General features: G+C 42.9%; 1 protein-coding gene across 1 annotated transcript in view; it reads right to left on the bottom strand.

Moving 5' to 3' along the window:
- cntnap2a (contactin associated protein 2a) overlaps positions 1-13,167 on the bottom strand; it is a 502,190-nt gene that overhangs the window by 51,517 nt on the left and 437,506 nt on the right. The window contains exon 19 of the mRNA XM_088322778.1: positions 2,867-3,085. Within this exon, the coding sequence (XP_088178904.1) occupies positions 2,867-3,085 (219 nt within the window). The remainder of the gene's footprint in view (positions 1-2,866; positions 3,086-13,167) is intronic.

The raw sequence follows: 13,167 nt of genomic DNA, 5'->3' as shown, positions 1-13,167 counted from the left end.
AAATGATCAAACAATTTTTGATATTCAACTCCACTGGCGACATGCTGCTTTCCTTCAAAAAGTGATGCCAAAAGCTAATTGCTGACCAAAAGTGGCACCCAGGTGAACCAATGGATCTGTGAACCAAAAATACAAGACGGGAACATTTATGTACCGTAAATTACGGACTATAAGCCGCTACTTTTTCCCCAAACTTTCAACCCTGCGGCTTATTCAGTGATGCAGCCAATTTATGTACAAAAGGTAAGATTTAGACCGGTGGAATATATGCGCAGAGGAAGACTGCAACTTCACTAAAACTGGCCGCATGCGAAAGGCAACTTTCTGCCAGTGGATCCTGACAGCGTGGGGCAGCACCAAAAAATCCACCATAACCAAAGGGTTCCGAAAAGCCGGTCTGCTGCGTGCTGGAGAGGAGGTCACAGAATCAGGAGTGGATGAAAGTTCCAGCGACAATGAGAGTGCGAGTCCGACTGCGGGCGCGTGGGACGACGTCTATATTACACTGTTTCTTTCCGACACTGAGGAAGACGACTTTGATGGCTTCAGTTCTAAGGAGGAAGATGAGAACGGTTTCCCGTGATTTTTACAAGTACGGTATGTTTTTTTAACAGACCCGTTTACTGTGTTGCGAGCGTGTTGCTACCGTGTTGCTACCATTAACTGCCCTGTCAGGCACTGTTTGGGATGAAAGTTATATTATTACTATTATTTAAGCTTTGAAAACTCTCTCGGTGTATCGTCTTTCTTTGCAAATATGTGTAACCATGTATAATATGTATTTGCAACTGTATATTTTTGTAATGTATTTATTTGTATTTATTTTGGACACTTATTCTGATATGTCTTGCACGGGCCAATTAAAAAGAAGGGGCGTAACAAACGCGGGGTGACGGGAAGTGGGGACCAGTAAAGGTGAGTGTTTGTGGACACGGCGGACAATAGTGGATATATATTTTTCCCACCCTTACCTTTGGAAATATACACTTTTTTCCTTGGATTACTCTTACCCGGACTCTGCAGGTCTGCATCAAACCTTAAGTACCGGTATCATTTTCCGTTCATTTTGCCGGCTGTGACTTTTGGACTGTGTTCTTTAATGAAGGACATTGAGTTTCAACCGCGGGACTTGCAGTCCGGTCTGGGTTCATTTTGTGTTTGTGATACATTCTTTTAATGTGGGCGCATGCGGCTTATATACAGGTGCGGCTAATGTAAGTCCAAAATCGGTTTTCCTCTGAAAATGTGGTGGGTGCGGCTTATAATCAGGTGCACTCTATAGTCCGGAATTTACGGTAACCGGTTCGCTTTGGATCGGATGTTATTCGACCACTACTAGCTGAGTTGGAACAAGACTTTGACATTTATAACTGTCCCTGGCATTGAAAGATTCAGAACCCAGAGTAGGATTTGGCAAATACCGCAGGTGGTTAACTGATGGTCAGAACAAGCTGTTCCCTTGGGGGCGCTGTAACTCGTCCTCTTAATTCGTCTCTCATTATTTTTTGTGTCACTGGCTCTCGTTTGACGCACTGCCAGCCAATTTGGAAGCAGGATACAAACCCATGTGCCATCAAATTTAGTTGCACTCTGAAACAAATTGCAGAGAGCATTTCCACTCTTTCAAATCCCTTCGCTCTGAAAACATTTGGGTTTAAAGTAAGCCAATGTGGGTGTAAAGGAGACCCTTCTTTTAATGTTTTTTATTTTGTTCCTTTTTCTTAACCAACTCCAAGATTTGAGACACTTTAGAGCAGGGGCGTCAAACTCATTTGAACTCAGTGGCCACACGATAGAACAAACATTTTGTCGGGGGCCGGGCTAGTAGATTAAAGAGAAAGAAAAAGAGAGATAACTATATAAGAGAAAGAGGGAGGGAAAAGGAGAGTGGGCAGGACAAAGAAAGAGAAAGAGACAGAGGGAGAGAGTGTGAGAAACAAAAGAGATAAAAAGAGAAGTCATGAGAGAGGGGGAAAGAAAAGGAGAGGAAGAAAGAAATCCAAAGAGAAATAGAAAGACAGACGGAGAGAAAGGAGAAAAGAAAGCGCAAAGGGTAGGAAGAGAGAAAGAGAAAAGAGAGAAAAGGAAAAAAGGAAATTCAAGCAAAATAAGTTAAAAAGACGCAGAGAGAGGAAGAGACAAAGAGCAACAAAGGAAGAGACAAAGAGCAACAAAGGAAGAGAAAAAGAGAGACACGGAGAGTAAAAGAGACAGAGACTTAGAGTGGGAGAAAAGGGTTGAGAGAGAGAGAGAGAGAGAGAGAGAGAGAGAGAGAGAGAGAGAGAGAGAGAGAGAGAGAGAGAGAGAGAGAGAGAGAAATAAATACAAGTACAGTGTCTTTGTGAGAGGCACCTGGCTTTGGCAACATCAAGTTAACATATTTCAACCCGCAGCTTGTTTTTCTCTTGCGCTTCTCTGGTTGTTTTCTCGCAGGCCGGATTAAATCCCTTAGCAGGGTTGATCTGGCCCGTGGGCCACCTGTTTGACACCTGTGCTTTAGAGGGACATTGCGTACAATTTGACCACTAGATGTAGCTGTTGAGTAGTACCCACAAAATACAACTGAATACAGTTCTTTTGACACCGTTTCAAGAACAGAGTATGAGAACACTGAATTTCTCCTCACAGAGATATATTCCCTACCATGTATACTTCCATCCAAGCCAAATGTACAACTGTAGAATAAAATATTGAAATCACTGAGTCGGCAGCACGTGGGTAGGGGGTGTGGCTTATACAGGAACAACAAACTAACAGGAAATCAAGTTACTTAGTCGGGTTCAGTCTGAGTCAGGCTGTTTTTTTTTATTGGCCAGATCTTACCTCTGCTTTCAAACGCATTTTGAAATGGACCAATTAGACTCACCCACATAGAGCTGGCTGAACAGTTCTAACCGAGTGTGTCCCTGTGGCGGGGCCGGGCGTGAGACGCGATAGATTTGGTCCAGCTGGAGGACGGCCTCCTTCACGTTGCGTTCGGCCATCACGCGATGCCATTGGTCGTCGTTGAGGGGCGTAGACGAATGCACCGTCAACTCCACCGGACCATTTCCCACGTCAAAGGAGAAGGAGATGACCTCTGGAGCTGTGGACGGAGAGAAAAGCAGTGAACTGTAGTCAGAGGAGACTCTTTTCAACTTGTTATCATGGAAATATAAAACATCTCTTGATTTAAGAATGTTTTAACGATTGAATTGAAACTGCTTTAACTTTTAAGTTGGAGCTGCTTTGAGTCTTGACTTAAACGGACACTGTGTACATTTTCGATCACTACTTTTGGGGAGATCTTATTGATCAGAAGTACATATAATAATAATAATAATAATAATTTCCTTGTATTGTCATTCTGTGTAACAATGTACACAGAACGAAATGTCGATTGCACCTGACCCGTTGTAGCGAGCCGATGCAGCCGCAGCCAACAGAGGGCGCCGCCGACCACTTTTTAAGTCTTAGGAATGACTCGGCCGGGGCGCGAACCACCGACCTCCCATATGGTATCAGTACTTGGTATTGGTAATGTATTGGTGCTGCCCTAAAGGGACACTGTGTACTATTTGACCACAAGATCTTGCCGTATTGTGTAATGCAACTGAAAACGATTACGGTACTGCAAAGTACAGACGGGCGAAGTGGACAAACTTCTAATTTTTTTGCCCGGTCTTTCCCTTGGTTTTAGATTCATCGGGACAGTCACAGCAGCAAAATGCCAGACAATCCTGCCAGCGCCCTCAATGTGAAGCTAGGGTTATGTAAAATACATTTGTATTTATTTCACATAGGTGTATTTTTGTTTCTTATTCAAATCGATTACATTTTTTTTAAGCTGTGAATGAAAAAAAAGCCATGTGACATGCAGAAACTTACAATTAAATTATATGAAATGGTTATACTTATCCAGTCTTATATTTATTTCTCATTCAATGGCATATTCTGAAGATTCTCTTTGTCAAACCACTACATTTTCTTATTATGTGATGGATATTTTTAATACAATTAGTGTCAGAACCAGAACAGTTACAGTACCCAATCGCGTGACGTTCTCGCACAAGCCTTTATTTTAAGGGAAATGGGGAGTCATGCACGTTAGGCAGCCGGTCTGGCGTGGAAAGATGGGAAGCCAGAGACCGACGAGATCGATAACGAATCAGGATAACGAAAATAAATAGGAGAAACTAGACGGGAACAAAAACTGGAGAAACTAACGAACAGGACAAAAACTGGAGAAACTAACAAACAGGACATAAACAGACAGAAACAAAACTGGAATTTGAAATTAATCTCATCTCATCTCATCAGCTGTACCGCTTATCCTCATTAGGGTAGCGGGGGACTGGAGCCCATCGCAGCCATCTCTGGGCAGTGGGCAGGGGACACCCTGAACTGGTTGCCAGCCAATCGCAGGGCACACGGGGACAGACAACTCACTCGCTCTTTCACACCTAGGGACAATTTGGACCGGCCAATTCACCTGAAATGCATGTTTTTGGAATGTGGGAGGGAACCGGAGTGCCCGGAGGAAACCTACGCAAGCACGGGGAGAACATACAAACTCCGCACAGGAAGTCTGGAGCTGGATTTGAACCCACGCAGGAGGTTCCCATGACATGAACTGTGCCGCACACGCGCTAACCACTGCGCCGCCGTGCTGCCCGGAATTTGAAATTAAACAGGACAAAATTAAACGGGAACAATACCGGACTGAAGAGCTCAACAGGAAAACAGGACCGTGTCAGAACCCACGACAGGCTGACAACCGAAGCAAGAAAGCACTGAGCTTTACATAGACGGAAAGTCAATCTCTCAACGAGCCACAGCTGGCGCCACACGGGTGGGGCCAATTGGGCACCATGGCAACCGTAACACACACGGGCGGGGCCAATTGGGCACCGTGGCAACCGTGACACACACGGGCGTGGCCAATTGGGCGCCATGGCAATCATGACAATTAGTATGAGGTATGCAATGTTCTTGCCTCATTTTAGAGAACAATAGTAAGAAAAATAATTATGATTTGGCATATAACCAAGCTCCAAAAAAATAATTCTGTATAGTATTAGCAAGATAATAGCATTTCAAACCATCCACTATTTTTTTCTAATTGCATTGCAACTATTTTTAATGGTTTCATTGAAAAAATAAGTACATAAATTACACTTATATTTTTTAAGTTAAGGCTAAACCCTGTTTTCTATGCCACAGTTTATATATTGCTTTTTTTGCTCTGCCAGTCAAATGATGAATAAGATGTAAGCTCATTTTTTTGTAAATCTAAGCGCCCTTGGAGAAAGGACATGGACAAAAAAACAAATCATATATCTTTTTAGGTGTATACTCGCTTAGTGGAAATATATCTAGACATATTTTTAAACTTTAAAGAAGTGCTATAAAACCTAATTTCATAGTTCACTTCATAAACAAATACAGTGGAGCTTGGCCTTCGGCTAGAGGACATCATGTGGTGTATCGAACGTTTTTGAAACAGTGTCTCAAGAACTTGAATATCGTTTCACATGAAAGAAAACAACCACTGCTAAAGTTTTAACAGCTTCTCCTGGGCTTTTATAGCTTTGACTCAGCCAAGCAACAAAAAAAGGCCATGAATGCTTTTACGGCATTAGATTTTCAAAAGGACTTTAAACTTCGAGAAACTGCGAGTGTTGTTCGAGTCGACGTGTTCTTTCGAAAAGAAGCAAAGTCAAGTCATGTTTATTTGTGACGCCCTTAATCACAAGGAGTCTCAAAGAGCTGCACAGACCACAGCATATTGCAAACCACAGACTATTATTACACCATCCCCTGATCTAAAACCTACATGAGGGCTAGGAAAAACTCCAAAAAGCAGGGTTGCGTAGGGTTACTTTAACTGGATTACTTTCAATTACTTTTGGATTACTCAAAAGAAACTAAATATGACTAAAACTACTAAATTTTGGGCAGGCTTGGGGAGTAACGGAATACATGGAACGGCAAAAATGATGTCGGCAAGCTGTTTGGATTTATTTTCATTTTGTTTCTGTCGCATTTTATGTTAGTTTTGCTGGAGATCAAAGAGATTAAAGCCAGGAGAGAAAGCTTACCACGTGTTGTGAGTCATAATTTCATTCATATTTAGTTTATTTTCTCTTTTATTAGCATATTTGGTATTGGAGTAATCCAAAAGTAATTGAAAGTAATCCAGTTAAAGTAACCCTACCCAACCCTGAACATGATATCCGACAACTCTGTTTGACCCTCACACCCCCCCCTCATCATTCCCCCCCGGAGGACAACAAAGTCAGTTAGTTCTTTGTTCCTTTGTCTCTTTGTTTCCTTATCCTCACTGTAAATGTGGAACTGGAGTCGTTCAATTTCGTTGTCACAGCATATCCCATGTTGTAACAATGACAATAAAGGCATATTCTATTCTATTCTATTCTATTCTATGAAGAAACCTTGCAAAGGGACCGCACATGAGGTAGTCCCCCTTCCAGAATGACCAGGCTGCAATAGAACTTGCAATAACAAAATATACAATTCAAAATAAACGATACATTAATTTAAAATATAATAAATAAAAAAAATACAAAGTAATGTTTAAAACTAAATTAAAATAGAGACCATCTTTCTACTGATAGGGAAACTGTTACATCTGACATCTAGATGGCACTGTGCTATCCAGTGCAACTGAAAATGAGTGCTACAAAGCACAAGGGGGATACAAACTACAGCGACTCAAGGCGACCAAAACGCAACATTTAGTTTCTCATTTTGTCTCTCATCTTGTCCACAAGGTCTTTGGTTTCTTGAGGTACCTGAATGTTAATACAGCAAGTAGTTTGTGTATTGTTGCTTTTTATTCATTTCAATATTGTTTTCATTCAATAAATGAAGCTTTGTTGGGTGTTTATTACCACTAGAAGGTGCTAAATAATATTGATCGTGTAACTGTTGCCCATGGCACCCAATTGGCCCTGCCCGTTTGGTGCCAGCTGCGGTTTGTTGACTGATTGGCTTCCCTTCTATATAAGTTCAGTTCTCTCACTCACCCTTTGTCAGTCCGTCAACGAACCTCTGCACCCGCAAGACGTGGGTTTTGACTCTGTCCGGTTTCCTGCTTGTGTTTCCCGCCCGGTGCGTTCCCGTCTATTTTGTCCTGTTTAATATCGATCTCCGGTTTCGTTCTTGGCTATTTTGTTCTGTTTGTTATCTCCAGTGTCTGGTAGCGTTTCTGTCTAGTTTGTCCTGTTTAATTTCAATCTCCAGTGTCTGATATAGTTTCCGTCTATCTCGTCCTGCTTGTTATTGGACTCCGGTCTCCAGTGCCTGATATCAATCCTGCCTGTCCCGTCCTGTCCGGTATCGACCCCATCTGTCTGATATCTGCTCGTGCAATTGGTATCGATCTCGTCCGTCTCTGGCTTCCTGTCATTCCACGCCAGACTGCTGCCTTACGTCTTCCGCCCAACGATTGCCGAATCACTGGCGCTTTGGGTTAACGTGCATGACTGCCCCATTTCCCGTAAAATAAAGCTTCTGTGAGAAACGTCACGCATCTGGGTCCTTCTCCTGTTTCGGTCCTTGACGGATTGCCTCTTTAAATATCAACAAAATAATTCGTTTTTTTATTATGGACAAGATTCAAATTGGTTTCTACTCCAAAAGTTGGGTCACAATGAGTCGGTTTATGTCTTATAATACTGAATTAAACATTAGAGACCCCTGAAACTGTAAGTTACCTCTCTTTGGTTTGAGTTACATTAAACATACACTTACATGACCTAAACTTGACTCGGAAAGCCTCTGTTAAAATACCGTAAATTCCGGACTATAAGCCGCTACTTTTTCCCCAAACGTTCAACCCTGCGGCTTATTCAGTGATGCGGCCAATTTATGTCATTTTTCTAACGGCGGCCAGCGGCGCTCGAGTACAAAAGGTAAGATTTAGACCGGTGGAATATATGCGCCGAGGAAGACTGCAACTTCTTGGCTTGACTAGCGGCGAGAAATCTTTCACTAAAACTGGCCACATGCGAAAGGCAACTTTTTCGCAAGTCTGCCAGTGGATATTGACAGTGTGGGGCAGCATCAAAAAATCCACCATCACCAACGGGTTCCGAAAAGCCGGTCTGCTGCGTGACGGAGAGGGAACACAGAATCAGGAGTGGATGAGAGTTCCAGCGACAGTGACGGCGCGAGTCCGGCTGTGGGAGCGTGGGACGACGTTTATATGACACTGTTTCTTTCCTACACTGAGGAAGACGACTTTGATGGCTTCAGTTCTAAGGAGGAAGATGAGGACGGTTTACCGTGATTTTTACAAGTACGGTATGTTTTTTTAACAGACCCGTTTACTGTGTTGCGAGCGTGTTGCTACCATTAACTGCCCAGATGAAAGTTATATTATTATTTTTAAAACTTCGAAAATTCTCTCGGTGTACCGTCTTTCTTTGTAAATATGTGTAACCATGTATAATATGTATTTGCAACTGTATATTTTTGTAATGTATTTATTTGTATTTATTTTGGACACTTATTCTGATATGTTTTCGACGGGCGAATTGAAAAGAAGGGGCGTAACAAACGCGGGCTGATGGGAAATGGGGACCGGTAAAGGTGAGTGTTTGTGGACACGGCGGACAATAGTGGATATATATTTTTCCCACCCTTACCTCTGGAATTATACACTTTTTTCTTTGGATTACTTTCAACGGGACCCGGACTCTGCCGGTCTGCATCAAACCTTAAGTACCGGTATCATTTTCCGTTCATTTTGCCGGCTGTGATTTCAAACCAAAAATTCAGTTACAATCACGGGACTTTAAGACGGGTCTGGGTTAATTTTGTGTTTGTGTTACATTTTCTTAATGTGGGCGCAGGCGGCTTATATACAGGTGCGGCTTGTGTGAGTACAAAATCGGTTTTCCTCTTAAAATGTGATGGGTGCGGCTTATAATCAGGTGCGCTCTATAGTCCGGAATTTACGGTAGATCTGTGTCAAATCTACCGTTTCTGTCAAAACTATGTGGAAAGGTCTTTGCACAGCAGCAGCTGAATGCTTTTAGGTTGGAAAATAATCTGTTTCACTTTGTGCAGTCAGGATCAGTATACTGAGATAGACCTGGTTTAAGTATCCAATAATCTTTTCCTAACTATGGACCCCTTCTCAAAGTTACTTTATCTCCCGCAGACTGAGGTTTTCAGAGTTTTTCCTTGCCCTGATGTAGGTTTTGTAATGGTTGTAATGGTGGTCCGTCCATCTGTTTGAGACTTTTGTGATTAATCATCCATCCATTTTCTGCACCACTTGGCCTCAATAGGGTCCCGGGCGTGCTGGAGTCCATACCAGCCATCTTTGGGCATTATGAAAGGAACACAATGAATTGGTTTCCAGCCATTCGTAGGGAACATGTAGACAATTTGGGCCGGACAATTAGCCTGACATGCTTGTTTTTGGGATATGCCCAGAGGAAACCCACACAAGCACGGGGAGAACATGCAAATTCCACACAAGGAGGCTTCAGGATCTGGAATTCAACCCTGGACTTCAGCACCGCGGGGCTTTGTGCTAACCACCCAGCCGCCATGCTGCCACTTTTGGGATTAAGTGCTATGAAAATAAATTCGACCCGACTTGACTTATGCTCAGTGAAACGAACAACCCAGTATTTCCCTCAGTTAAAAATAGGATTGTCATAAAATGTCCTTTGTGAAATAGACGCCCGGCCTAAAATAATTCAACTCTCCATTTCACAACAGTCTCTCAGCAATTAAAGTGACTCATTCAAAAGCCCCCTAGACGTCCTTTTCTGCAGTCATCTGTACAGGTAAATGTGCACTCAATTTCTAATCTAATGGCTCATTTATTTCAAAGCAATTCATTTGGCGCGTATAGATTTCTGCCCCGTGATACGTGACGGATGTGGACAAGCGCTAATCTCACAGGCAAGGTCGATAAGCACCGGCAACTGTTGGATTTAGCGTCACATGTATTTATTTCAGAATGCACGCCTTTTGCGAGCATTCATTGGCAAAAAGGCGAGGCCGGGGGGCCCGAATAGAAGCAGTCAAATGTATGAAGACGAATGACAGCGTTTGCAAATTAGCAGCAGAGGAAGACAGCAATATTTAATAGAGCACGATGACCTTGTTTGGCTGCATGATTAATTCTCGTTATGATCAGATTAGTGTGTGTGTGGGTGTTGGAGGGATTGAAGCCAAATGAGTGGGTAATAGTTACAAGAGTTGGAAAACCGACATCTCAACAGGAGGCGTTGTGTCACGTTTGAAGACCATTTTAAGGCTTATTTTTTTAGATCCAGAGTTTTTAAATGCTAAAAAAACTGTGACAGTGATACATTTCTATCTATAATCTACCTTGGTCATATCCCTCAAACGGGGTGACCGACAGCAAGACAAACACATACAATAATAAAGAAAATAAAAGGGAAAAAATAGCAAAAAACACACACAAAATTTTTTGGCCCAGGGCCACCCCAAATGCCCAACCACCAAACAAGTTACGCACCTTGGCAAATAAGTTGGTCATGCTTTCCTCTCCTCTCTATCTCACTCCGAAGAGACAGCAAGACAAAGAAAGGGAGACGGGAGACCGAAAGGTTTCGAAAACCCTAGTTATAGGGTCACTAAATGTGAGAGGATGTGGAAGTAAAGCGACTGAGTGGAAGAAGGAGGCGATCGGAAGGATGATGAAACATTTTAACACTCATTAATCAGTCTTTAATCCTGAATTCAAAATGATGAGAAAATGAAGCATTTATGATGTTTTCTGACTTTTTAGATGAGAATATTTCTTTAAAATTGGAGTGAAATTGTAAACAATGTCCGTTAGACTAGCTCAGGGATGTCAATTTCAGTTAGGTTCTGGTGCCAAATTCACACTTTCTGTTCTCAGACAGGCCGGATGTCAACTCAAATCTTTTTAGGATTGTTTTTCAGTGTAATGTTCTTTCCTTCAGCCTACAAACTCCGGGCTGAGGAGAAGCCACCATCAGCTCCCAGAGGTACCTCACCTGGCTAGCAGCAACAGCACAGGACTGGGATATGAAAGTTGACCAGGGGAAGCAACTGAATCGATTGCCACCAAAACTGCCCAAAGTGCTGCATATCTGTCAGGCTTCTGTGCAGATTGTACTCCTGGAAATCTCGATACCATGGGAGGACCATATGGAGGAGGCCAATAAGAGAAAGAGGGCTAAATATGCTGAGCCAGTAGAGGAGTGACTGAAAAATGGGTGGAAAGCACGTGGTAAGCTTATCTAGGTGGGATGCTGAGGGTTCGCTGGCCAGTCTTTCTGCAGGGCTTGCAACATCTTGGGCATCACAGGGCCAACAAGCAAAGGGCCATTAAGGAGGTCACATAGGCAGCAGATGTTCCCTTAAGGTGGCTCTGGTTGAGGAGAAGTACACCGTGGGTGAGGTAGCGCTACATGGGCACAGGTTGGGGTCTGATCAACCCCAGCTGGGTCGCCTGGGTGAGGGTGTATGATGTTTGAAAGACCGGGTGGCACCCGGGTGAACTGATAGATCTGTGACTCCATGTAACACCACTGATGATGTGTCAAGCTTGCATCAGTCGATGTATGAAAAAAAAAAAAAGAAAGGTACCCTCCTCTACAGAGTATAATCACAAATGATAATGGCATTCACAAAGAATTGGAAATGTTTTTTTTTTTTTAACTGGTTCATTTTAACAGTTGAAGGCAGTTTTACACCTGAACCAGCATACCAAGCTATAAAAACTCAACCTCTAGAGTCGTAGGGGCACCATATCCTGTGGTGTGTCTTGGTATCCCTCTTCAGGCCAACACATTTTCCCACCCAGTCTCCACCTTTGAGGACCACGCATCCATAGGAGTAAAAAAAGTCTATATGAAGCTATCCACTACAAATTTATCTTCTTAAATAAATGACAGCTTAATCATTTGTACTTTTAGGAAGCCATTCATGTTTTATCCAAGGAGGAAACAAAGCAGCAATGACGACAAACCTTTCTGGTGTTCAAAATCAAACGTAACGAAAGAAATGAAGTACAGTGGAATCTCGGTTTTCGAACGCCTCTCAGTTCGAACGAATCGGAGTTCGACCAAAAATTTCGAGAAATTCTTGCTTCGCTGTTAGGTCAAAAATTCGAAGTTCGAACGCCGGTAATGCCTGAGTGCGTACGCTAGAGTGCGATGCTGAGCGGCGTACGGGTGTAGATCGTGTAGATTGCCCCCACCCCTCGTGACCAACTGTTATCACGTGCGCACTTGCCTCTTTATGCTTTCGCTTTTAATATCGGTGAACGGAGTGTTTTAGCCCCTAATTATGCCTCCGAAGAAGGTCGGTGCAAGTAGGACGGGTGAAAAAAGAAAAGTTTTTGTACAACTATTGCCTTTAAGAAAGACATAATAGCTAAATATGAAAGAGGTGTGCGAGTTTCCGATCTTGCTAGGGAATACAGCATGCGCCTTCTGCTGACCACCACAAAGGTAAGAAATCCTATTCATAATTCTTTTCATTATCTTTTTTTTTTTTACACAATCGTGTTAGCGTAATCTTTCGTACGGAAGATTACGATTACGCGAACGTACGATTAGCCTGGGTTAGCTTTATGATTCGAGGTAAACATTCAGGGTGTTGGAACTGAGCCCAAAATTCAGGGTGTTGGAACGGAGCCCCCTTTCCAATGAAGCGCTAGCCACTTGTGGTGCTAAATGACTTGTAAACGACCTGATTTTTTTATTTTTACACGTTCATGTTAGCGTAATCTTTCGTACGGAAGATTACGATAACGCGAACGTACGATTAGCCTGGGTTAGCTTTATGATTCGAGGTAAACATTCAGGGTGTTGGAACTGAGCCCAAAATTCAGGGTGTTGGAACGGAGCCCCCTTTCCAATGAAGCGCTAGCCACTTGTGGTGCTAAATGACTTGTAAACGACCTGATTTTTTTAGTTTTACACGTTCATGTTAGCGTAATCTTTCGTACGGAAGATTACGATAACGCGAACGTACGATTAGCCTGGGTTAGCTTCCCGGCTGCTTACAAGGTTGAAGCAGCCCCACACCGGTAATGTGGAGCTCATACCCACCTACCTTCCTGCCTTGGGTGTGCCTGACAAAGCCAACCACCAAGACAGTACAGGTTTGGACTGACGAGGCCTCCTTCGCACTACAGAACTG

The sequence above is a fragment of the Urocampus carinirostris genome, chromosome 18 (assembly GCF_059441175.1).
Source record: "Urocampus carinirostris isolate Australia breed hairy pipefish chromosome 18, RoL_Ucar_1.0, whole genome shotgun sequence".
In the NCBI taxonomy this organism is placed as follows: Eukaryota; Metazoa; Chordata; class Actinopteri; order Syngnathiformes; family Syngnathidae; genus Urocampus; species Urocampus carinirostris.
The sequence above is the reverse complement of the archived record's forward strand: the minus strand, read 5'-3'. Positions and strand labels throughout refer to the sequence as shown.